The sequence below is a fragment of the Lissotriton vulgaris genome, chromosome 3_1 (assembly GCF_964263255.1).
Source record: "Lissotriton vulgaris chromosome 3_1, aLisVul1.2, whole genome shotgun sequence".
Classification (NCBI taxonomy): domain Eukaryota; kingdom Metazoa; phylum Chordata; class Amphibia; order Caudata; family Salamandridae; genus Lissotriton; species Lissotriton vulgaris.
This window is the reverse complement of record NC_141689.1, coordinates 813,393,018-813,420,257: the sequence shown is the minus strand read 5'-3', so window position 1 is coordinate 813,420,257 and position 27,240 is coordinate 813,393,018. Positions and strand designations below refer to the sequence as shown.

The 27,240-nt window shown below is 41.1% G+C and overlaps 1 protein-coding gene across 1 annotated transcript in view; it reads right to left on the bottom strand.

Moving 5' to 3' along the window:
* Nucleotides 1–27,240, bottom strand: part of LYRM7 (LYR motif containing 7) — a 107,528-nt gene that overhangs the window by 33,470 nt on the left and 46,818 nt on the right. The window contains exon 3 of the mRNA XM_086961123.1: nucleotides 4,423–4,493. Within this exon, the coding sequence (XP_086817249.1) occupies nucleotides 4,423–4,493 (71 nt within the window). The remainder of the gene's footprint in view (nucleotides 1–4,422; nucleotides 4,494–27,240) is intronic.

Sequence of the window (27,240 nt, the reverse complement as noted above, 5' to 3'; positions counted from 1 at the left end):
ATCATCACATCCAATCTCAGGTGAGTATCAGCATTGAATTGTGGGACTGGTAGTCTGTTCCAAATATTACCCCAGTGGGCTGGATGGCAAACCTTAAGGAAAATAAAACAACAATCAAAGTGAGCCTTTCCTGTAACTCCTCCTTTCAAAATAACGCCAGAATGTTCCAAAGCGCCGATCCAAGGACCAGCAGCGGAACCGCCAAAGAGTTCGCGGTGGTTCACCCTCGGTCGGGTCGGCCGCATATTTTAAGGTTCACAGTTTACCCAAGGTGCAGGTCGCACTCACAGACAGCGCGTTCAAGTTCTGGGGGAGAACCAAGGCGCCACTTGCATCAGCAGAGCCTGACGCGTTTCAGGAATCCTCCCTTTATCAAAGGCTTTTCTGCTCCAAAATGCTCGCCAAACATGCAGACATCAGTCTTTTGTCCCTTTCTTTAATCATCACATCCAATCTCAGGTGAGTATCAGCATTGAATTGTGGGACTGGTAGTCTGTTCCAAATAATACCCCAGTGGGCTGGATGGCAAACCTTAAGGAAAATAAAACAACAATCAAAGTGAGCCTTTCCTGTAACTCCTCCTTTCAAAATAACGCCAGAATGTTCCAAAGCGCCGATCCAAGGACCAGCAGCGGAACCGCCAAACAGTTCGCGGCGGTGCACCCTCGGCCGGGTCGGCCGCATATTTTAAGGTTCACAGTTTACCCAAGGTGCAGGGCGCACTCACAGACTGTGCGTTCAAGTTCTGGGGGAGAACCAAGGCGCCACTTCCATCAGCAGTCATTTGAGAGGTCATCAGTGATGTCATCAGTGATGTCACTGACCATGTCATGAATGATGTAATATGTGACATGATCAGCAGTGGATTGCGGGTACGCAATATATAGTTAGTGCAACTAACTATATATGCAAATTTCAATGGTTTTGTGTGAGTAAAATAAGGTTTTGTAAATGCTAATTCCTAACTATATATGGTCTATAACCTATGTTTTTTTCAGTGAATTTTCAAGGTTTTGTAAATGCTAATTCCTAACTATATATGGTCTATAACCTATGTTTTTTTCAGTGAATTTCAATGGTTTTTTAATAGCAAATATCAAAAGCTGTAAAATGTATTCTTCTTTTAAAGGAAAAATATATTTTATATGTATTTAATATAATTTTTTTATGTATATCAATTTTTTGAGGGAACACATTTATCAACTATCATGCTGAAGAAGAGTGTGGGGGAAAAAAACAAAAGAGGAGGACTAAGAGGAAAGAACAATCAGTTCAAAAATACAATTGCTTTAAAGCATGAAGTGCTTTTCCACACATTTACATTTAATTAACCCATATTAGAACATACAAAATATCTACAGAGGAGACGGTGTACATTGAATTTTAGACTCTTCATTGGTACCTACATGTTGGTACTTACATCACCCACACAACACAACAGCTCTATTCAGAGCTACCCTACCTCAAAGCAATCTAAAATATTATTTTACTATTTCCCTTGGTTTTCCCCTTGTTACGCTTTCCGGAACGCTACCTGGTGCGCGGACCGGGCGCTAACCGTGCGAAATTTTTTTTTCTACATATATGGGCCTCCTCAGCCACCCTCAGAAAACCTAGGGGGTCAGGATATGTCTCCCGTGCCCCCTTATACCCATTCCCAACATTGTTTATCCTCCATCTTGTGACTAAATTCGTCCGAAACACAAGATGGCGGACTCCTGTTACGCTACCGGTGAGCTACCCGGTTCGCGTACCGGGTAGCGCTTCCACCGCGAAAAATCGAGAAAAAAAATTATTTTATATTTTTGCCCCGCGGGGCCCTTTAATAGCCCCCACATCAATCCTAGGGGGTCAGGAGGGGTCTACCTTGCCCCCTTTCATTCATTTTCCCCTTCGTTTATTTCCACCTCTTGTCTCTCGATCCATTTCTATGGCAAAATGAAACCCCTCATTTTGTTCCTTTTCAAATTAAATGTATTAAGTGTTACCACTTTATTCCAATCAAGATGTCTTCAGGTGTGCCATACTTTTGTCATAAGTAAGACTGTTAGCGTTCTAGTTGTTCTTTGGAACACTCTGGGACATTCTGTCATTGGGCTAAAGTTGGGCTACATCTAGCTGATATTTGGGCTACATTTGGGCTCTTTTGTCTCTGGTGGCCATCTTGGGAGACTGCATATTAGAATTTTTTTAATGAAATATAAGAGGATTTGAGAAGTCACTCAAAATGTGCCCTAATTTTTCTTTCTTCAGCACTAATCATAATTTCTATGGCAAAATGAACCCCCTCACTTTGTTCCTTTGCAAATTAAATGTTTTAAGTGTTAACACTTTATTCCAATCAAGATGACTTTAGGTGTGCCATACTTTTGTCATAAGTAAGACTGTTAGCGCTCTAGTTGTTCTTTAGAACACTCTGGGACATTCTGTCACTGGGCTATAGTTGGGCTACATCTGGCTGATATTTGGGCTACATTTGTTTTTTTTGTCTCTGGTGGCCATCTTTGGGCTACATTGGGCTACATTTGGGCTCTAACATATATATAGCCCAATGTAGCCCAATATATATTTTTCAAAGTTAATTTTCGTAAAAACCACTGGAGCATATATCTTGAGACATAGCAAAGGCACATCGGGCTACCAGTCCCTACAATTTTGCCAAGTTTTGTGGAAATCCATTCAGCCGTTCGAGCTAAAAGTGAGTCCAACCGCCCTATGGAAAACTCAATGTTAAAAACACGTTTTGGGACCCCCCTTTTTTCTAGGCCCCCTCTTGACGAAACCCCCCCAAACTTTTAGGGGACGCTCAGAAAAAAAATGTGCCATTTTCCTGAAAATTTCAGCCAATTCCGTCCATCAACGCCAAAGTTATTCATCATAGAATTTTCAGAAATCCCTATTAAAAAAAATCCTAACTATATATACCTACTGGCGACCGCCAGTAGGTAATATATATATATATATATATATCCAATTCAAACGGCGTTCCTTAACGAGCACTCGGGCGTCAGGGATGCAAGCAACAATCCACGTCTAGGTCCAAAAAAGTTGAATTTATTTTACATCATAAATCAACGTGACGCGTTTCGCGCTCCACAGAGCGCTTGATCACACAAGTTGTTATTGCCCATACACATCTTTTATGTTTACATGGTCATCGTCATTGACAAAGGACTATGCGTATTGTTGCAACCCACCCAAATGGAAAAACTGCCGCCATTTTGGAACAGTATATATCATATGACATAATATCGTGATAAGCATATCATCTTACGTTTTGACATCAGAGCTTGTAGGTCATTTCCATATCAGAATCTGAGGATCTTAACGATTCGAATAACCTCCCAAGAAAACTTTGTTGAGGCTGCTATTGCAAAAGGGAATGGAACTGGAGATTTTGGATTTCAATCTGCAGAAAAATAAATTGGGGAGGCATAAAAGGGTAGAGTGAGCACCCCTTACATAAGGAAGGATGTATGGTGGGGATTAGATAACTAAATAGCAGATGCTATTTTCCTAATGAAACAGAAATCATTTCACGGTGCAGAATTTGCAATCCCAATGGAGTGCTTCTCATCCTATTGGTCAGTGCTCATCACATCGATTACAGAAGCTATGTAGAGGGTCATTCTGGAGTCCAAGCACATTGTGATGAAGCGCTTACACTTAACAATCCCTAAGTAATTGTGTATGGCAAAAGCCAATGGCCAGAGTGTTGACGTTTTAAGGTCTGGACAAAAAGAGCACAACATCAGCATCTCTTCCACCAGAATCCAATGAGGTCATCTTTAGGCTTTACCTATAAGCCTAGGGGATCAGAGCTAGGTTTCTGGCCCCGGTCCATGTTTTGACCACCAGCCATCATAGCAGCTATGCCAATCTAACTGATGCTGTCACGGGGGGTTAAATATGTAGGGTGACCAATCATGTCATTCATGGCATTTGTGATATCATTCTAGAACAAAAGGTATGGTGCTTGTTACTGCCATCTGTCTTAGCATCCACCTCTCAAAGAAAGTTTGAAAGCACAGGTCCAAACAAGGTCATCATGTTAATCTGCCCTTCTGTTTTGAGAGAAATGGGCAAAATGGAAGTCAGAAAGGACATTTCTTGGGCCACGCTATCAACAGTGAGCTCAAGGAAAAAAAGGCTTTACCTTTAGGCACTAGGTTGCTTTGACTGTGTGGAAGCTCAGCCAATATTCATATCAAGACTGCTGCCTCTTTCCCCTATAGTTACATTTGAAGATTCATATGGGGAGCCACTCCAGTGTTACTAAGACTTTCTTAACAGAAAGCAGTACTTTTGTGAAGATATTGGACATTAAGCTGTGCCAAGTGGTAGCCATGGCCAATTGGCACGGGATCACATGGTATGTGTCACAAAAAAAGGAAACATAATTGAAATTTGACGTAAAAGCACCTCTGCAACTTTCTCTGGGGATGAAAGATTCTTGTTCTTCTTGAATTCTTCATTTATCTTTTGTCGTGCAGCTGGAAGAAAAAACAACCATGATTAATATTTTCTTAACATGTACTTCTGACATAACATGATCAAGAAAATAATTTACTTGCACATACTAGACTATCAACTTATGACAAAGATGCTGTACAATGAAAATACACACGTTTTTCTTACACAGTAGGACTTTCAGAGGTGTTAATTCTACCAGTGATGTAGATTAGAGTGGAGTTGAGTTCTGTGGTGTGGCACTTTGTGGAGTGGAGCAGAGTGGAGAGGCATACACTGGAGTGGCGTAGAGTGGCATAGAGTAGAGGGGTTTAGATTGGATTGGTGTAGAGTGGAGTGGAGTAGTGCAGAACGGCTTGGAGTAGAGTGGCATAGAGTGGTATGGAATTGAGTTCTGTAGAGTAGAGTTGCGTGGTGTAGAGCAGAGTAGCGTGGTATAGAGAAGAGTGGCATTGTGTAGAGTAGATTAGAGTGGGTTGAGTGGCAAAACATATAGTGGCATAGGGCAGAGTGGCATACAGTGGGGTGGGTTAGGCTGGCATGGAGTAGAGTGGCATAGCACGACGTGCAGTATCATAGAGTGGCATAAAGTGGAGTGGTGTAGAGTGGAATGGCATGGCTTAGAGTAGAGTGGCCTAGAGTGCACCGGAGTAGAGTGGTGTGGAGTAGAGTGGAGTGACAGAATAGAGTAGCATAGAGTAGAGTGGAACAGAGTGGGGTGGCATAGAGTAGTGTGGAGTAGAGTAGAGTGCAGAGACATAGAGTGAATTATCTTAGAATGGCATAGAGTAGTACAGTTGTAGTTGTAAGTAATTAATGCATCAATAGAAATGGCAGATAAGGTGAACGCAACATAAATAAGAAGCTGTATGCCTGTGTTAAAAGCAGGAAAGCCTTAAAAACGTCCAAAGAGACAGAGCACCTATTTTGACAAGCAAATAAAAAAGATTCCCTTTGGACACACCAAAACCAATTCACTCTATTGAATCACAACAATGTCAAATAAATGTGTTATGTACTTGGAACACCTGCATAAGGTATACAATGAAACAGAAATTTAAACAAAATGTATATATAATAAAGCATTAAGGTTAAAAAAATCACAATATCAGATCAGTAGTTTCAATACATCATAAAAACATTTCACTAGGCTCACTCTAATAGTGAGAGACATACAAGTTTACATTCAGAATGTCCTATATGAAGCAATTCATAAGACTAGCAAAACCTAAATATTGCATGGATGGATAAAAAAAATAATATAATGACGCATTATATTTATATTAAATTTGAATTGGGACAAGTCACACAGAGGCCAGATTTTATAGCCCCTTGCCTTGTTCACAACTATTTCGAATTAACCTCATAAAGGCATAGTTGGGTTGCCTCTCTTTTTTATCCTTCAATGCAATATTTAGGTTTTGCTAGTCTTATGAATTGCTTCGTATAGGACATTCTGTATTGTAAACTTGTATGTCTCTCACTATTAGAGTGAGCCTAGTGACATGGTATATGATGTATTGAAACTAATCTGATATTGTGATTTTTTATCTTGATGTTTTATTAAATGTACATTTTTTTAAAATTTCTGTTTCATTGTATTCCTTATGGAAATGTTCCAAGCACATAACCCATTTATTTGACATTGTTGGGATGATTCAATACAGTGAATTAGTGTTGGTGTGTACAAAGGGATTTTTTTTTATTTGCTTGTTAAAAGCAGGAAAGTACACTGCAAATCCAGTAATACCAAAATGCTTGAAAAATACAAATAAATAGTACGTAGCAAAGAGACGAGAAAGAACAAAGACGAGGAAGAACACATGTACTTGGTCCATACTCCAGGGAGGGGCTACCAAAAAAAGAAAGGAAGGGAAGTCTGCAAGAGCTAAGTAATCAAATCAAAAGACTGCAAATGAGAGTGACAACTAATAGTATGCTGTGGGCGGGTTGCAAGCCCACTGAATAGTAAACAATACGTTTTGCAGCACAGCACATGTGCTATGAAGGTGAGACCGAAAAACAGCACAGTAGGCAAGATAATAAAGGCCCTGTATTTCTTTTGGCCTTCATAAAAACTAAAAACTAAAGACTAATTACAGATGGGGACAAACCTGTTAGATTACATACTGAAACAATCTATTCTAGTTTAAATGTGCATCAGTATTATCTTTTATGTAGTCTTACTTACCTTTATGAACTGACTGTAAAACATCTAATATAGGAATATTCAGGAAATATTCCTATGCAATTAGTACAATTAGAAAAAACTGTGCCCACTTTGCGCTTATACTAATGGGGAAGTTGATGTTTAGGTGCTGAGTAATGGCCAAGGGATCTCAAGTAAAACACATTGGGTCCTATTCATGAAGGCTTTTTTATTAGGATGTAAAGTGTCACCCTATACTGCTGCAACACTGTCACATACTTCTCTTCAAAAACTTCTCTCTCTTTATTTTTCTTTCTCGAACTGCAAACGCCAATCCCCATGTTAAAAGCATAAGCAGCAATTTCTCAGAACTCATAGTCTGGCATTTGACCCCTGTTAGACCTGACATCATTGGTGTGAGTCTCCCTACCATTTTTGATGGATTACCTCCTCTGTTTTGATATGTTTTGCTGGATTTATGCTTTGGGCACCGTGCCACTGCTAATCAGTGCCACAGGGGAAATCTTTGCCTACAACGCCTGGCTACCTTTGGTGCTCCTTGCTGGCTTTCCTGATGGGCTCCTGACATCCACCCTGGATCTTCTTCGCGGCTCCGCTCCCTGCTCGCTGTGGGTTTGTGGTGGGCTCCTGACATCTGCCCAGGTCTTCCCCCGCTGCCAGTGACGCTGCATCATCCCGCGTCGCGGCCGCCGAGAGGGGGGGGGGACTACAGCCCCAAGAGCCTTTGCGCCGCCACCTACACCTGGCGCCCGGAGGCGCATAAAACGGCCGGACTCCTCCCGGCAGAGTGGGAAATCTCTGCCTACAACGCCTGGCTACCTTTGGTGCTCCTTGCTGCCTTTCCTGACGGGCTCCTGACATCCGCCCTGGTTCTTCTTCTCGGCTCCGCTCCCTGCTCACTGTGGGCTTGTGGTGGGCTCCTGACATCTGCCCAGGTCTCCCCCAGCCGCCAGTGACACGGTACCATCCCGCGTCGCGGCCGCCGAGAGGGGGGACTACAGCCCCCAAGAGCCTTTGCGCCGCCACCTACACCTGGCGCCCGGAGGCGCATAAAACGGCTGGACTCCTCCCGACAGAGTGGGAAATCTTTGCCTACAACGCCTGGCTACCTTTGGTGCTCCTTGCTGCCTTTCCTGACGGGCTCCTGACATCCGCCCTGGTTCTTCTTCATGGCTCCGCTCCCTGCTCGCTGTGGGCTTGTGGTGGGCTCCTGACATCTGCCCAGGTCTCCCCCCGCCGCCAGTGACGCTGCACCATCCCGCGTCGCGGCCGCCGAGAGGGGGGACTACAGCCCTCAAGAGCCTTTGCGCCGCCACCTATACCTGGCGGTCGGAGGCGCATTAAACGGCCGGACTCCTCCCGCGACGCGGGAGCTCACAGGAGTGTACCGGGAGAAGCCCGGGACAAGGGCGGGACCATCTGTGGCCATCAGGGGCCAGAGGAGGCCGGGCTGGGCCACCCCCCTTGGCCTAACTAACAGGTACTTTGGATGGGACAGATTATTGTGAACACGGCACCCTAACAACCATAATTGTCCAGTATCGGACGAGGGGTTACGGACTAGCTGAGAATAAATCTGTGTGTGAAGTTGGGAAGGGGGGAAATCCTGTGTAACACTTGGCAGAGGCGGGAGGCTCCAACTACGAAACCTGGCGAAGTCTAGTAAGGGGTAGGAGATACTAAGAGCAAGATTCCCTGCACGTCTAAGGCTGCCACTATGGCCAGTACAGTGAAAACGCGTTCTGCGAAGGGAAAAGTACACACACCCCTCATATCAAGTACATCAGGGTCTGAGCCTACCCCTACATTATCACATAAAGTGCCACCTACTGCAATTGATTTAAAGCTGAGGAAAGTCATTGGGACGGTCTCTGGTGAGATTGAGCGCACAGAGAGGCGCATGTCCACAACACCAATGATCATCCCATTAACACCCACACAAGCTATGGAAACTATTACATTGGAGGCTTCCCAAATTGACAATCTAGAATTCTCGAATGAAAGCATTTCTTGTGCCCAGCCGATAGAAGATGCAGTGGTAATTACAACCAGGGCTGAAATCGAGTCAGTAGGCAAAAATATTAAAAAAGGGGGGACTAGGAAGACTCAATCGAAGATAGTGAAATCAAACACAGTTGTACACAGGTCAAAAGAGATAGAGAAGGAGGTGATGGTAGTAGAACCTCCACGCCATTCAGGTCCACCAGGATGGATGGACGATGTAATTGCAGACATCCAAAAAACACCTAGAAGCCTTCATTGTGAGCCAAATAAAACCGCAAGTTAGCAGACTAGATAAAATCGTTAATGAACTGAATAAGCAGGACAAGATAAAGGGCTCCACAAATACCATTCTAACAGCAAACCATACCCCATTAGTGAATCTTTCAGTGCAGCAAACTCCTACCAGTAACAACTGTGTGAGTAATGAACAATGTACCGTCGGGGTGACAAACTCACAAAAGGGTGGGAATGAGAATCCAGATAAACACCAGACAAATAGGCAGCCAACAAAAGGAGGAAATCCCTTAATTGGTAGAGTGGCAGAAATACACCAGGTAGGACAGGAGCCAAACAACAGCTCATACCACCCCCTACCAAATATAAACCTACCCCCTGAAGGATGCCCCTACGTTGTTGTTTTTGCTGGGGTACCAGAACTCAGGGTGGGGCAGAAAGAGTCACACACGGAATTAAAAAATAAGATAATTAATTGGCTGAACATACACAGGCCCCTACAGTGTGAGGAAGGCGGGGAGATCCTCCATGTGAGGAGGGTAAATTGGATTGGTCACAGGAAGAAAGATATTGCAGGGAACTGTATTATTGCGAACTTTAGGGACGCTAACCTAGTGGAATATATACTGGGCAACCGAAATAGGAATGACACTAGTACCATAACATCATTACCACTAGGGTATTTTTACCCAAGAAAACGTGTCACACATATTGCAAGTCACAAGTATGGTAGCAAGGGTAGGGCACCAGACATGAACTGGGCAAGGAACTATGAACAAGCAGGCCCGCCCACATTATACCAGGGTCTCCCACAGTGGACAAATAGATTCAGTCCCCTACTGTCCCTGGACGAAAATGACTGACTGCCCAACTTAGGGAACCCTCAAGAGAGGATGGTTAGAAATGTGGGCTACAAACCTATTGCCCACACAGACCGGGTTAATTCCCAGGTGAAGGGGCTTGCAGAACTTGCACCAAAACAAGATGGGGAAGAACAAAGGGGCATGCAAATAAAAAGGGTTGAACCCATGCCACATACACAGGGCACTAATGATAGTAAAGGACATAGGGGAGGGATGAACATAATGTCCTGGAATATAGCAGGTCTTGCTGGAAAACTAGAAAACATAGACTGGAGAAATTACCTGCGTGGGTTTCACATACTAGCTTTCCAGGAGACCTGGGCGGTAGACTGCTCTCCTTATCAAATTGAGGGTTACAAATGCTTTTCAGTGCCAGCCCAAGAAAGTACATCGGGAAGGGCAAAGGGGGGATTAGCACTATATGTTGACCTTCATATTGAAGGAACGTGGACACTACCCCCCTGGACATCACATACTCTCCAGGCGGTGATATTTCAAGGGAAAGGGCTGAGGCTACTGTTATTTAATATTTATAACTCAGGGCCTGTTAATGGACATAACGCGGTACTCCAGGAATTAGACTAGAGACTTAACCAAGAGGCGGAACAAAGGAAAAGAGGGGCAGAACCAATTGTTGTGGTAATGGGCGATCTAAACTGCCATCTATGCCCAAATCTGCTCCCAGTAACTGCAGATTGGTCCTCCTGTCCTACCAAGAGCGGGCCACACTTCGAACATAATAAGGAGGGATCAACTCTATCTAAAATACTAGACACTCACGCTCTAATGCATACAATTGATCTGGCTGTTCCGGATGCAGATGGTAACCTTACTCCTCCATTCAAAGGAAAAGGTTGCTCCTCGATGATAGATTATATGGTGATATCCACCTTCGCAAAACACTGGATTATGGAGGCTAGAACTGAATGGAGCACGCTTAGTGACCATAACCCTTTAGTTTTGGAGCTAATATATAGTGGCAGCCCCATAAGGTGTAAACAAGCTGTCACCGAATTGATACCTACTGATCAGGGGAGGCGACTCAGATGGTCGAAAGTCAATGCCCCGGAATTGTATAAATCCCTAATAGTAACAGGCAAAAAGCAGATTGAAGATTGCCTAGAACCCACTGTAGGCGGATGTGAGCTGGTCACAGTGTTTGGGCAGCTAACTAAAATGGTGGACGAATTGCTGAAGACAAAAACCTCCAGAAGGAACGTTTCACAACCAGGATGGTTCGAGACCAATTGCTCCCGAGCACTAGGAGATCTAAAAGTGAGCCTCAAAGTTAATCCCAGGGACAAAACTAAAGTGGCCCTTTGCAGACAGAAATATATTCTGGAGAATAATAAGCAGGCCTTGTTTCCAGGATAACAGTGCCCCGGTGATCAGCACCAACATACTTCCTGAACAATGGGTCACCCACTTTGAGGGCCTCTACAACCATACCCATGACACAAAGCAGGACGAGGGCTGGGATGGGACACGGAGCATGGATATAGATTTCTCACTTATAGAGATAATCAAGGCTATTCAAGGACTGTCCCGAAACAAAGCCCCAGGGCCAGATGGCACTCCGCCAGATCTTTACTTAAGTAATATCGACCTATGGGCGCCAATCTTGACAAGAGTTTTAAACGCTGCTATCAAATCAGGGCTTCCTCGATCTTGGTCTACTGCATTAATTGTCCCTATTTTCAAAAAGGGAAGAAGGGACAATCCTCAATGCCATAGACCAATATCACTGATTGACATCTCAGCCAAAATTCTGGGCCGGGTGGTACTGAATCGTCTTATGGCTTGGACGGAACACCACAGCAGACACTCAGTATGGCTTTAGAGCGGGTAAATCAACTAGCGATCAGTGTCTAAATTTATACCTATTAGTTGCCAAGTACACGAAAGCCAGTAATGGAACCATTTACATGGGATTTATGGATTTGGCTGCGGCCTTTGATAATGTAAATAGGAACAAACTGTGGGCTATTATGAACAACTTGGGAATTGACCCAGGACTTATAAATATCCTCAGAGAATTACATTGGAACACCACTGCCAGGGTCCGCTTTAGCACAGAGAGGGGGGGTGGGGGGGGGGGGGGGAGTACTGATCCCTTTCCGTGCACTAGTGGAGTGAGGCAAGGGTGTATCCTTGCTCCCTTTTTATTCTCCCTGTACATTAATGACTTGGAAAAAACCCTGATTGCCCTTAATGTAGACTGCCCCAAAGCAGGAACGCTTCAGATTGCGGTACTGTTGTACGTAGATGACGCGGTTCTGCTTGCACGAACAGCACGAAGTTTACAATATCTTGTTGACGGATTAGTAAAGTTCATGGACAATTTAGATCTGTCCGTGAACTTGAGCAAGTCCTTTGTGATGGTGGCAGGTAAAAGGCCATCCAGGAAATTTGCATTTAAAATAGGGACCCATAAATTAGAAACTGTAACTACATTCCCTTATCTGGGCCTCTTACTTGACGGGGAAATGAAGTTTGGTTCCCTGATTGAGGAACGCTGTACAAAGCTAGTCTCCTCAAACGGTGGGATACTAAACTTTGCTCGAAGGCTGGGCCGCTGGTCACCAGAACAAGTGATGAGCCTGTATGGCCCCATAAGTACTGCAAAGGCCCTATATGGAGCAGAGGTGTGGGGTTTTAGGGACGCAACCCACTTACAGCAGGAGGAAGATAAATTCCTCCGCAGAATCCTTAAGATCCCACAGAGCATACCAGCAGAAATTGCACATACCGAACTTGGGACCCCATACATTATAGATCAGGTGAAACTGAGGCCCATTATGGCAAGGCTCAGAATCTGGGTGAATCCTGAGGCAGAACTAAGCAGGGTAATTGTTGGGGATTGCCTACTAAGAGATAAGGGGGTGCAAATCCCCTGGTTAAATTATGTCAAGGGCACGCAAGAGAACATAGACCAGCATAATCTCTTCAGTGACCCGACCGCAATTTCCCCCTCGGGTAAATCTCGAATTAAAAAACTGTTGCTATCTGGTAGATCAGGCTCTGATTCCTCAAAGAGATCAGTAGCGGCTTACCACCTAGTAACAAATGGGGAGGGCATGGAACTTTACCTATTCCTGATGCACAACCAGCAGGATAGGTTTTTAATGCGCCGTTTTAGGCTCAATATGTTACCCCATATTTTATCTTACCCATCTGGTTTTACTGTAACAATTGAGCAGAAGGGTGCCTGCGGCTGCGACAATAGGGCTCAGCAGGACACCCTTCATTTTGTACTTTTGTGTTCATTTTATCGAAGTCTCCGACGTAGATTTCTGCTGGATATTTTAAAGCAGGCAAAATTTGTTCACGCTAAAACTGCACTACTCTTTTTACAAAGAGCAAATGATATGCGCACTTTATGTTCTGTAATGAATTTTCTAAAAGTCGCAGTAAGACTAAGAAATACAAGAGGCTAAGCAATCATGTATGCAATACCATGTTTTTATAATTGTATACATTTTATTTTTATTAAGTTCAGAAATGTAAATGGATTTTTGTAAAATATATTTTTATGATGGTTTTTAATCATCGAAATAAAGATTTACTGAACTGAACAGTGCCAAAGTGCAAGTGCTCCCTATGTTAAATTAGTGTACTAATTGGTTATTCCATGATTGGGTTATTTAATTTATCTGTCAGCCCCTAGTACAGTGCACCATGTGTGCCCAGGGATTGTAAGTCAAATGCTGCTAGTGGGCATGCAGCACTGGTTGTGCCACCCACAGAAGCAGCATGTAAAATGTGTCTCAGGCCTGCCATTGCATGGCCTGTGTGCAGTCTAGCACTGCCATGTCGACTTGGCCAAGTGCACCCACTTGCCAGTCCCTAAACCTTCCCTTTGTGAAAGGAGAGGAGGAATCATGTCAACAGAGTGCCCCTGAGCTGTATCTTCCCTCGCCTGTGCTGGCTCCACCTCCTATGGGGCAGCTGATGTCTCTGCCCTGCACAGTGAAAGGAAGAAGCGAGTCATGTAAACAGAGTGCTCAGGAACTGCTTTGAACTAGGCAGAGGCCTCTCTGCCTTCAGAGAACAAAGGATTTAGGGGTCTATTCAATTTGTAATCTTTATTCGGTTCTTAAAAAGACACCATAAAAGCACATATACAATATACACAAGAATAATAAAAGAGTGAATTTCCATTAAAAATTTATACAAATTAAAATTACCTATCACCATAATTCATTAAGCTAGTGGGGCAAGGGTTAATTATCCAAGGGGTCAGGTAATTTTAGAGTCCAGATTCTCTGGTGTTCCTCGGCCGTAGTCCCATCCGGATAAAGTTTATAGTGCAGAAAAGAGTATAAGCGTCTTCAGCTTCCTGTAGAAACTTCAGGGCCAATTTTGCTTGTTTAAACTTTGAGTCTTTCAAAATCCCCACCAGAAACTTACGTCTTGGTACAGTATAAAATGGACACAATAAAACAAAGTGAAGGGTATCCTGCGGAGACCTATGGTCGCAGCCGCAGGTACCCTTCTCTGCCACTGTATGAGTGAACCCGGCCGGAACCGCAAAAAGATGGTGGAGCATGTTAAGTCTATTTAGGGGTCTAAATATTGGGACCCTGATACCAAGAAATTAGATCACTTCTGGAACAAGAAACCTTTCTGCCAAGGAGAAGAACCAAGGAAGCTGCAGGAGTTTGGACTGCCCCTCGGCCAGTGTGCTGTTTGCTGGGTTGGCCTGCAGTGGTTGCTTCATTGCCAAGGGAAAGGAGAAGGAACTTTGTAAGGACTTTCATTTACAGAATATTCTCCAAGGGCTTGAACTGTGCTTGCCTCCTGCTGAAGTCTCAGGGACAACAGACTTCACCTCCAGCTCCCTCCTGAATTTCCTTGCTGGGAATTCTGACTCCAGACACTTGCGTGCCACTGGGAGCTGGAAGCGCGACGCATCGAGGAGAAGCATGTCGCCGCCGCAGCTGAAATCACTGCAACGCTGGAGAAGCGAGCCTTCGCCGCATCTCCCTGGAAGCGGGTGTTCATCGAAGCTGCCTGCTGTTGCATCACCGAGACTTTAATCATCCTTTAAGTAATCTTAAGTGTAGTATTGTGGATTTTTGTCATTTGTGGTCTTGTGTTAAGTCTTTATGAAGAATACTTATTTTCATAAAACATGTGTTGTGTCCATCTGTAGTGTCATCTCTGAATTACTGTGTATGTTCACAAATGCTTAACCCACTGCCTCTGCGATAAGCCTGTCTGCTCGTGCCAAGTTACCGAGGGGGTGAGCAGGGGTTATTAAGGAGTGTAATCCCCTTATCCTGACTTAGAAGTAAGGTTCCCTATTTGGACAAAGGTGATAACCATTGTCAACTAGAGACCCCCAACCATTGCCAACTAGAGACCCCCAGATCTAACAACTCCCATCTTTGAAGCACCAGCAAATATAACAGGTTAAACACAGAATTTAAAGGCATCTTTATTTATTGCCTGGACATTTCAGACTGACCAGAAATCGACTTGCGACCCACAGTTTGGAAAACACTATACTAAAGTATTAGTACCACAAAGAAAATAATACCTCACCTGGGATAAAAACAGCCTATTGTACAATAGATTTTTGGGAAAGGACCATTAAGACTACAGCAGCAGGTTGCATTCCATATGCATTTGTAAAGCTCAAAAAATCCTGACAAGAATCCAAGAGCTCAGCAGAAAAGAACTGGAGTGAAAAGAATGGAACAGTGTGAACTGCTCAAAAAGAAAGGTTTTCGTTCATGAATTAAAAACTGATTCTCAGTCCCTAAAATATGATCCAAGAGACTGCTTCAGGGCTTCTTGTTCGTCTATTTGGAACACATATATAAAATTTAGTTTTTGCAATATTGTAAGGCCTTTTTAAAGAATATCTTGTGGAGAAGCCGCAACACTTTAGAAAGTGTTTGGGCCATCTCACAGTGCTAAATTAGTTGAACAACAACTATGCATGGTGTGCCTGTGGTAATGTGAGCTCCTAGTTCTAGATTATCTCCAACCTGAGTAGTAGAACGTGTGTCAAACTAGCAAGGAGTGAATGGCAGTAGTCCACCTTGAGCCCTATATTGACATTTGACATATCCAGGAAGATGTCATCAGCAAGAAAGGGTTTTCCTTGCCTAAAGAATATTAGATAATAAGGGACAGCGGACATCAGAATCTTTTTGAGCAATCACAATGCCCAATCTGTTCACTTTTGAGTCCATCAAGGATGCATTTTTTTAAATGGTGATTAAAGGATAGCATTCCTAGGGTCCATATCAATTTATATGGTGAGGTGCACAACAAAAGCTAAGGCTTGGCTGTCTTAGGCTTTGTCAAATGGCTGTTACTTAACTTTAAATATACTTACATATGTTTTCAAAAACAAGAATGTTGTTGAGAATACATCATCAGATTATTATCCACGACAGCCACAATATCTAAACCCTGTAGATTCACCAGTGATATCTAGCGAGTTCAGAAGACAGTCCAAGATAGCAATCCCATAAGTTGGTAGGTGTCCATGGGTGTTAGGAAACCAGAGCAGATATAGAACTCTCATTCAAGACTCTAGTGATATTAGGTCCCCATACAAGTATGGGAGATCTTATTAAAGCATTATCTGGATAGCTATACCAACACCTGCCTGTACCAACATACCTCATGTACACTTTGGTTGGAGATGTGTTAGACCTTCCATCACACTTGTAAACATGTTTTTTTGAGATACAGATGAAGATCTATATACTTTCTTAGGCAAGACGTAACTAAGAGAAGAGAAGGAGAGGCTCACATGGGGGTGCTAGCTTAGATCTAAGTTAAATTTGTGCTAAGTCACATCCTAAGGCCATAATCACAACAGCTGGGGGATTCACTGCAACATTTTAGGAACAGTAGAACTGATGCATCAGAACCATAACCCGCTACAGAGAGAGACGGAGATGAAGGATTCCGAATTTTTATTTCACAATCTTTAAAATTAAACAGTACTAGCACTTGTGTGATCTAAGACACAGCAGAAAAGATTTGGGAATCATGGATTTTGACGACAGCTACATGACCGGGTGAGACCAGAGAATCTGATACCAGAAAAATGTGTGGTGGGGAATTAAATTGGCCCCACTGCTAAAACCCTGGACATCGAGAACACCCTAAATGGGTTATAAGATTTATCCCAAGATATACCTTAATATTTTGATTAGAAGACAAAGACAACACAGGTGATAACATATGGAACTAAGGCATTTGAAAGTGGACAAAAGATCAACCATGTTGACTATAAAGTCTAAATGTAAGTTTCACAGCCAAGAGTAAGATCAAACAAGACTTCTACTCCTGCAAAATCGAGCTCTTCTTGTAAAGATGAAAGCAGGAAATTGTAGGTTTGTAAATATAAGTCCTTTATTGAAGATAAGGCATAGGAAACTCCAGCTCCTCTATCCACCAGCTTCACTCTGTACTGTACACAGCCTTTTTAATGATCACATTCCATGTTACCTAGCAACATATGAACATTCTAATAAAGACATCTCTACACATCTTCCCCCCTACAAAATGGTAATTAAAACTTATGTATATACTTATACATATACTCATACATCAAAATAATCAATCGCATGGCAACAATGAAGGTGAAGAAAATTTAGAAATGCTTCCATAACTCCAAATGGAACCATCACTTAAGACCAGCACACTTTTCTTCACTTCCTTGACTTGAAAAGGTTTAGAGAATTTACTATCGCCTTTGACAACAACACCACCCCGTTTCACCACTACCTTGATAGAAGGAAACCTGACACTTCTCATTTGATTGTACCGAGAGGCAGCAGCTAATTGCTGACACCTAACATTTCTACTAATTCTCTCCCGGTCCACCCACACACATTCCTTGTCTTTTAACCATCCAGGTAATTCTTTAAGCCCTGGCTCCCTTCCTTTGAGTGATACAAAAGGGGACACACCAGTCACAGAATGTGGTGTCAGTCTATATGACCATATTAATTTTTTCAACTCATCTGACCATGACAACCCATTACACAAGGAAAGTTGAATGTTATCCATTAGTAACCGATTGATTCTCTCTACTAAACCATTCGCTTGAGGTCTGAACATGGCAACTTTTTCATGTTTCACACCTTTGCTATGAAGAAAATCTTGCATAGCCCTAGAAACCAGCCGAGGACCATTATCTGACACTAGAATCTTGGGAATTCCTTCATTCATGAAGACTGTCTCCAAAAATGTTATTACTTTCTCAGATACAATACTGTAAGCCGTTTAAATTAGAAACCATTTGGAATGGTAATCCACCAAAACCATTAAAAATTTACAATTTGACCCTAACCTAGAAATGGGACCTAGAAAATCTATTTCTACTCTTTCCCAAGGATGATCAGGAAATTTAAAAAAAGAAAGGGGTGGTTGACGAACAACCTTGCTTTTGTGGCTAGCAGCACAAGCATAACAATCCTTGACAGTATTTTCAACATCCTTATCTATTTTTGGCCACCAAAATGACTGACGTATACGTCTTTTAGTCATATTCCTTCCCATATGACCTTGTGTGCAATATTGATGAACTTGGCTTGAAGACCTTGAGGTGGTACCAGTTTATCCCTTCTCCATAACTTTCCTTCTCTTACACTCAACTCTTCTTCCACATTCTTGTAACCCTTGAAAGACAAATCATGACTAGAATCACCATTCCAACCATTAGACATCCTTAGAATGACCTCCTTTAATACAACATCTACCAACATTGCTGCATCCCATTCTTCCATATCAAAATATTGTTCTTCAGTATAACATATCAAATCGTCCTCAATTTCCTCCTCTTCACTACTCATTTTAATAGGCATCTTTGATAAGCAATCAGCCACAATGTTTTTTAAACCTTTCAAGTATTCAATTTCAAAATGATATTCCAATACAGAAAGAATCCACCTTGAAATCCTCGGAGTTACACTCCCTTCCAATCCTTTCCCTCCTTTAAATAAGTGCACAAGGGGTTTGTGATCGGTTCGAAGCTTAAAAGGAATGCCCCAAACAAAATACTTTTGTTTGATTCCCCAACAACGCGCTAGAGCTTCTTTTTCTATCACAGAGTATGATGTATCTGCATTCTGCAATCTCCTGGACGCAAATCCAATTACCTTCTATTCACCATCCTTTACCTGTGACAACACCGCCCCAATGCCTACAGCACTAGCATCTGTTGTGACATACGTTTTCGCCTTCACATCAAAATGTCCTAGCCAAGGGGCAGATAAAATCCCTTCCTTCACTTCTTTGAATGCTCTTTCACAAACATCACTCCAAGCAAATTCTACCCCCGTCTTCATTAATAATCGCAGAGGTTCAACAATGTTCGTAAACCCTTTCACAAATTTCGAACAGTACTCTGCTAATCCAAAGAAACTTTTAAGTTGTTCTTTGTTTTTAGGTGTAGGTGCATCTTTAATAGCCAAAACAATGTTTTTTTTCGGTTTAATTCCATACTTAGAAATTTCATGACCCAAATAACATACTACGTCTGTTCTTAATTTACATTTTTCCTTCATAATTGTTAAACCATTTTGTCGCATGCGAAATAGAACATTTTCCATCACTATATTATGATGTTCATAATCCCTGCCTACAATAAGTATATCGTCTTGAAAACAAAGCACATCTTTCAAACCTTGCAACACTTTTTGCATGACTCTTTGAAAAACCGCTGAGGCCGATGCCAGGCCAAATGGCATTCGACAGTAGCGGAACGCACTTAACGGGGTTACAAACGATGTCAGGTGTCTAGATTTCTCATCAAGGTCTATCTGATGATATGCTGCCGACATATCTATCACACTAAACACACTTCCCCCACCCATTGCAGTAAGCTTTTCTGATATATTGGGTAGGGGTTGGCGATCTACCCATATGTTCTTGTTTAAATCGCAGAGATCAATGCATAAACGAATCTTCTTTCCGCCATCCTTTGGCGCGACTACAATGGGCGCCAACCTTTCAGAAGCCTCAATTGGCTCAATAATACCCAGTTTTAACAACTTATCAAGCTCTTCTTGCAAGGGACCCCGAGGCACTGACCTAACCTTATGAACAGTGGGGGTAGCATTATTTTTAAGAATGATCTGATGGGAAAAATCCTTGAGTTTTCCCAATTCCTCAGGAAAAAACATCAGCATATTTACTCATTATTAAGGAGTCATAATCATCAATCTTAATTACAATTACAGATTGAACTGGTTCACTAGCATTTGGATTTAAGACAATCCCTAAATCTTTTTGATGTCGCCATCCTAATAAATTTGACCATTGCTTGGTCAAATAAACACGCCAATAAACTTTCTTGGATTCGAATTCAATCACCATCTATTTCAAGCCCAATATATCTATAGTTTTACCACCATAACCCACTGCTTTAATATCTGGAGCATCCCAAGCTTTTCCACTAATTAACTCTCCCCATGTTTTGAGATACATTTCTTTAGATAAAAGAGTGTACAGACTGCCAGAATCAATCAACATTTTTACTCACTTAGAATCTAGATTGATGATATAGTGTGGTTTTTCTAACTTGCTTGTACTTTCCATCTTGATAGTAGAATTACTGGTGTTGGAATCAGCTTTAACAGCGCAAACATCAGTTTGAGAAGGAATAAACTTGTGGACATATTCGCAAAATGTCTTTTTCTACCACAGGTTCTACAAATTGGATTCCTTCCCATGCACTTACTGCTAGAAGCAATATGGCCCGGTGCACCGCAACAAAAACACCTAACAGGTCGCAACCCAAAAGACACAGGTGGTTTATATTGGGAAGATTCATTACTTTTATCAATGATCTTATTATAGGGTTGCTTAGTATAAGGTTTAGTTACCTTAGTCTCACTAATGTCTGCCTGTATCTCTGAATCCTTAGATGACATGACTTTTGATCCAGAGTCTTTGTTTACCATAGAATTTGTACATTTATCCATTTCCTTAATCCAAATATCAGTGTGCTCCAAACCTTTTGCAATTTGAATCGCTTCTTCTAACGTAGAATCCTTAATTAATAACTTTTCACGCACCCTCTTATTATTTGTGCATCTGACTATTTGGTCACGTATCAATGAATCTGCAAGTTGTTCAAATTGACAGGTTAAAGATAATCCCCTCAAAGCTGCTACATAAGATAATATGTCTTCATCTATCTTTTGTACTCTGCAAAATAAATGTATGCTTCTCTAGTACTACATAAACCTTTGCAATGAATCTGATATCTAACATCTGCATACTCACCTCATGTATATTGGTAGGTTGACCATCACCATTACCTAACGAAACTTCAGGCAGATTTTCATATAATCTCCTACCTTCTACGCCTAAATTATGAAGTAAAATAGCTTGTATACGCACTGGCCCATATTTATCAGCACCTGTAGCCAGAATGTAAGTTAAAAATAACTTTTTCCATTCCTTTCATGGAATAGAAGGCTCTCCAGGAGTTGGAAGAAAGGAGGGAGGAGCAGACAAACTTTGATCACACATCTTAAGTTCAAATTACCAATACTAGTTATAAATAAGCTTCAAATCAATTCAGTCTAATTTTACTAATACTGTTCCTGTAAGAAAAATTTTGTTAATAAAGAAAGAAATTAAAATAACAAATTAAAATAAATATTTAGTTGACTTAGACTTGAATCCATCGCAGTTCTAATTCCAGCTTTAATTTCGATATAATCTTGGATCCTTGGTGTCTTTCAAATTGCCTCAGAAACAGTTCTCAATGTTTTGAATCACATCGCAATCTTATCTGCAATGATAGTCAATGCACGTTTACCAACTGTGCAAAATGGCCGCTACGTTGCGCCGTTTACGTCGGTTTCTAGAGGAATTAGTTCTTGAAAAGCATAGGATGAGGACGCGATGATCACGATGATGATTGGGACTTCGGACTCAAAAAATGGTAGCCGCGTCCTTCAAAACCCAGATCGTTAAGAATGCAGGCGCCGAAAGAAATCACAGCGCGTCTTTGAAAGTAAGTTCGTTATTCAATGCCAAGATAGTTGATAGCAGATATTGAACAATGACGGTTATAGCAGGTTAAAACAAACAGTAACATCGGCAGGTATTTCTTGCATTGCAGACGATAACGATGTGTTAGAACAGACTTTTCCTCATATTAAACCTTTAATCTTCACAAAGCAGCTAGCTAGTGCTAAACATATTGGAGTATAAGTAACTTTGCAGAGACTTTCAATCCTTGAAGAAATTAACAGACTCCCATGCAGTTCAAAATCGACGGTTAAGAAACTAAGCAAAGTGTCCAACAGAAACTCCAACCAACTGTATTACGAATTCAATCAGTGTTTGGGACATCCACGAATTAAATCAACTCTTTATAGTTCTTTAAACGTTCAAATTGAAATCCAATTTCTTGTGAAGCTTGTAATATTTCTTTTTTTTTGTTTTGTTTCAAAAGGCAACATTTTACTTACAATGTGGATGAGGCCTTTTCTATCTTTTAAGTAGTGATAATCCAAGGGTGGAGAATCCAGCACCTGCCCCTTGCACAGAAATGTTCATGGGTAACCCTCGTCGCCAATGTAAAGATGAAAGCAGGAAATTGTAGGTTTGTAAATATAAGTCCTTTATTGAAGATAAGGCACAGGAAACACCAGCTTCACTCTGTGCTGTACACAGCCTTTTTAATGATCACATTCCATGTTACCTAGCAACATAGGAACATTCTAATAAAGACATCTCTACACATCTTCCCCCCTACAAAATGGTAATTAAAACTTATATATATACTTATACATATACTCATAAATCAAAATAATCAATCGCATGGCAACAATGAAGGTGAAGAAAATTTAGAAATGCTTCCATAACTCCAAATGGAACCATCACTTAAGACCAGCACACTTTTCTTTACTTCCTTGACTTGAAAAGGTTTAGAGAATTTACTATCGCCTTTGACAACAACACCACCCCGTTTCACCACTACCTTGATAGAAGGAAACCTGACACTTCTCATTTGATTGTACCGAGAGGCAGCAGCTAATTGCTGACACCTAACCTTTCTACTAATTCTCTCCCTGTCCACCCACACACATTCCTTGTATTTTAACCTTGCAGGTATTTCTTTAAGCCCTGGCTCCCTTCCTTTGAGTGATACAAAAGGTGACACACCAGTCACAGAATGTGGTGTCACTCTATATGACCATATTAATTTTTTCAACTCATCTGACCATGACAACCCATTACACAAGGAAAGTTGAATGTTATCCATTATTAACCGATTGATTCTCTCCACCAAACCATTCGCTTGAGGTCATAACATGGCAACTTTTTCATGTTTCACACCTTTGCTATGAAGAAAAACTTGTATAGCCCTAGAAACCAGCCGAGGACCATTATCTGACACTAGAATCTTGGGAATTCCTTCATTTATGAAGACTTTCTCCAAAATTGTTATTACTTTTTCAGATACAATACTGTCAGCAGTTTCCACTACAAACCATTTGGAATGGTAATCCACCAAAACCATAAACAATTTACAATTTGACCCTAACCTAGAAATGGGACCTAGGAAATCTATTGCTACTCTTTCCCAAGGATGATCAGGAAATGTAACACAAGAAAGGGGTGGTTGACGAACAACCTTGCTTTTGTCGCTAGCAGCACAAGCATAACAATCCTTGACAGTATTTTCAACATCCTTATCTATTTTTGGCCACCAAAATGAGTGACGTATACGTCTTTTAGTCATATTCCTTCCCATATGACCTCGTGTGCAATATTGATGATCTTGGCTTGAAGACCTTGAGGTGGTACCAGTTTATCCCTTTTCCATAACTTTCCTTCTCGTACACTCAACTCTTCTTCCACATTCTTGTAACCCTTGAAAGACAAATCATGACTAGAATCACTATTCCAACGATTAGACACCCTTAGAATGACCTCCTTTAATACAACATCTTCCAACATTGCTGCATCCTATTCTTCCTTATCAAAATATTGTTCTTCAGTATAACATATCAAATCTTCCTCAATTTCCTCCTCTTCACTACTCATTTTAATAGGCATTCTTGATAAGCAATCAGCCACAATGTTTTTTAAACCTTTCAAGTATTCAATTTCAAAATTATATTCCAATACAGAAAGAATCCACCTTGAAATCCTCGGAGTTACACTCCCTTCCAATCCTTTCCCTCCTTTAAATAAGTGCACAAGGGGTTTGTGATCGGTTCGAAGCTTAAAAGGAATGCCCCAAACAAATTACTTTTGTTTGATTCCCCAACAACACGCTAGAGCTTCTTTTTCTATCACAGAGTATGATGTATCTGCATTCTGCAATCTCCTGGACGCAAATCCAATTACCTTCTCTTCACCATCCTTTACCTGTGACAACACCGCCCCAATGCCCACAGCACTAGCGTCTGTTGTGACATACGTTTTCGCCTTCACATCAAAATGTCCTAGACAAGGGGCAGATAAAATTCCTTCCTTCACTTCTTTGAATGCTCTTTCACAAAGATCACTCCAAACAAATTCTACCCCCGTCTTCATTAATAATCGCAGAGGTTCAACAATGTTCGTAAACCCTTTCACAAATTTCGAACAGTACCCTGCTAATCCAAAGAAACGTTTAAGTTGTTCTTTGTTTTTAGGTGTAGGTGCATCTTTAATAGCCAAAACAATGTTTTTTTTCGGTTTAATTCCATATTTAGAAATTTCATGACCCAAATAGCATACTACGTCTGTTCTTAATTTACATTTTTCCTTCTTAATCGTTAAACTATTTTGTCGCATGCGACATAGAACATTTTCCATCACTATATCATGATGTTCATAATCCCTGCCTACAATAAGTATATCGTCTTGAAAACAAAGCACATCTTTCAAACCTTGCAACACTTTTTGCATGACTCTTTGAAAAACCGCTGAGGCCGATGCCAGGCCAAATGGCATTCGACAGTAGCGGAATGCACCTAACGGGGTTACAAACGATGTCAGGTGTCTAGATTTCTCATCAAGGTCTATCTGATGATATGCTGCCGACATATCTATCACACTAAACACACTTCCCCCACCCATTGCAGTGAGCATTTCTGATATATTGGGTAGGGGTTGGCGATCTACCCATATGTTCTTGTTTAAATCGCAGAGATCAATGCATAAACGAATCTTCTTTCCACCATCCTTTGGCGCGACTACAATGGGCGCCAACCATTCAGAAGCCTCAATTGGCTCAATAATACCCAGTTTTAACAACTTATCAAGCTCTTCTTGCAAGGGACCCCTCATTAAACGAGGCACTGACCTAACCTTATGAACAATGGGGGTAGCATTTTTTTTAAGAATGATCTTATGGGAAAAATCCTTGAGTTTTCCCAATTCCTCAGTAAAAACATCAGCATATTTACTCATTATTAAGGAGTCATAATCATCAATGCTATTTACAATTACAGATTGAACTGGTTCACTAGCATTTGGATTTAAGACAATCCCTAAATCTTTTTGATGTCGCCATCCTAATAAATTTGACCATTGCTTGGTCAAATAAACACGCCAATAAACTTTCTTGGATTCGAATTCAATCACCATCCATTTCAAGCCCAATATATCTATAGTTTTACTACCATAACCCACTGCTTTAATATCTGGAGCATCCCAATCTTTTCCACTAATTAACTCTCCCATGTTTTGAGATACATTTCTTTAGATAAAAGAGTGTACAGACTGCCAGAATCAATCAACATTGTTACTCCCTTAGAATCTAGATTGATGATATAGTGTGGTTTTTCTAACTTGCTTGTACTTTCCATCTTGATAGTAGAATTACTGGTGTTGGAATCAGCTTTAACAGCGCAAACATCAGTTTGAGAAGGAATAAGCTTGTGGACATATTCGCAAAATGTCCTTTTCTACCACAGGTTCTACAAATTGGATTCCTTCCCATGCAATTACTGCTAGAAGCAATATGGCCCGGTGCACCGCAACGAAAACACCTAACAGGTCGCAAACCAAAAGACACAGGTGGTTTATATTGGGAAGATTCATTAGTTTTATCAATGATCTTATTATAGGGCGGCTTAGTATAAGGTTTAGTTACCTTAGTCTCACTAATGTCTGCCTGTATCTCTGAATCCTTAGATGACATGACTTGTGATCCAGAGTCTTTGTTTACCATAGAATTTGTACATTTATCCATTTCCTTAATCCAAATATCAGTGTGCTCCAAACCTTTTGCAATTTGAATCGCTTCTTCTAACGTAGAATCCTTAATTAATAACTTTTCACGCACTCTCTTATTATTTGTGCATCTGACTATTTGGTCACGTATAAATGAATCTGCAAGTTGTTCAAATTGACAGGTTAAAGTTAATCCCCTCAAAGCTGCTACATAAGATATTATGTCTTCATCTATCTTTTGTACTCTGCAAAATAATTTATGCCTCTCTAGTATTCCATTAACCTTTGCAATGAATCTGATATCCAACATCTGCATACTCATCTCATATATATTTGTAGGTTGACCATCACCATTACCTAACGAAACTTCAGGCAGATTTTCATATAATCTCCTACCCTCTACACCTAAATTATGAAGTAAAATAGCTTGTCTATGCACTGGCCCATATTTATCAGCACCTGTAGCCAGAATGTAAGTTAAAAATAACTTTTTCCATTCCTTCCATGGAATAGAAGGCTCTCCAGGAGTTGGAAGAAAGGAGGGAGGAGCAGACAAACTTTGATCACACATCTTAAGTTCAAATTACCAATACTAGTTATAAATAAGCTTCAAATCAATTCAGTCTAATTTTACTAATACTGTTCCTGTAAGAAAAAATGTGTTAAAAAAGAAAGAAATTAAAATAACAAATTAAAATAAATATTTAGTTGACTTAGACTTGAATCCATCGCAGTTCTAATTCCAGCTTTAATTTCGATGTAATATTGGATCCTTGGTGTCTTTCAAATTGCCTCAGAAACAGTTCTCAATGTTTTGAATCACATCGCAATCTTATCTGCAATGATAGTCAATGCACGTTTCCCAACTGTGCAAAATGGCCGCTACGTTGCGCCGTTTACGTCGGTTTCTAGAGGATTTAGTTCTTGAAAAGCATAGGATGATGACGCGATGATGACGATGATGATTGAGACTTCGGACTGAAAAAATGGAAGCCACGTCCTTCAAAACCCAGATCGTTAAGAATGCAGGCGCCGAAAGAAATCACAGCGCGTCTTTCAAAGTAAGTTCGTTATTCAATGCCAAGATAGTTGATGGCAGATATTTAACAATGACGGTTATAGCAGGTTAAAACAAACAGTAACATCGGCAGGTATTTCTTGCATTGCAGACGATAACGATGTGTTAGAACAGACTTTTCCTCATATTAAAGTCTTAATCTTCACAAAGCAGCTAGCTAGTGCTCAAAATATAGAGTAGTAGTAACTTTGCAGAGACTTTCAATCCTTGAAGAAATGAACAGACTCCCATGCAGTTCAAAATCGAAAGTTAAAAAA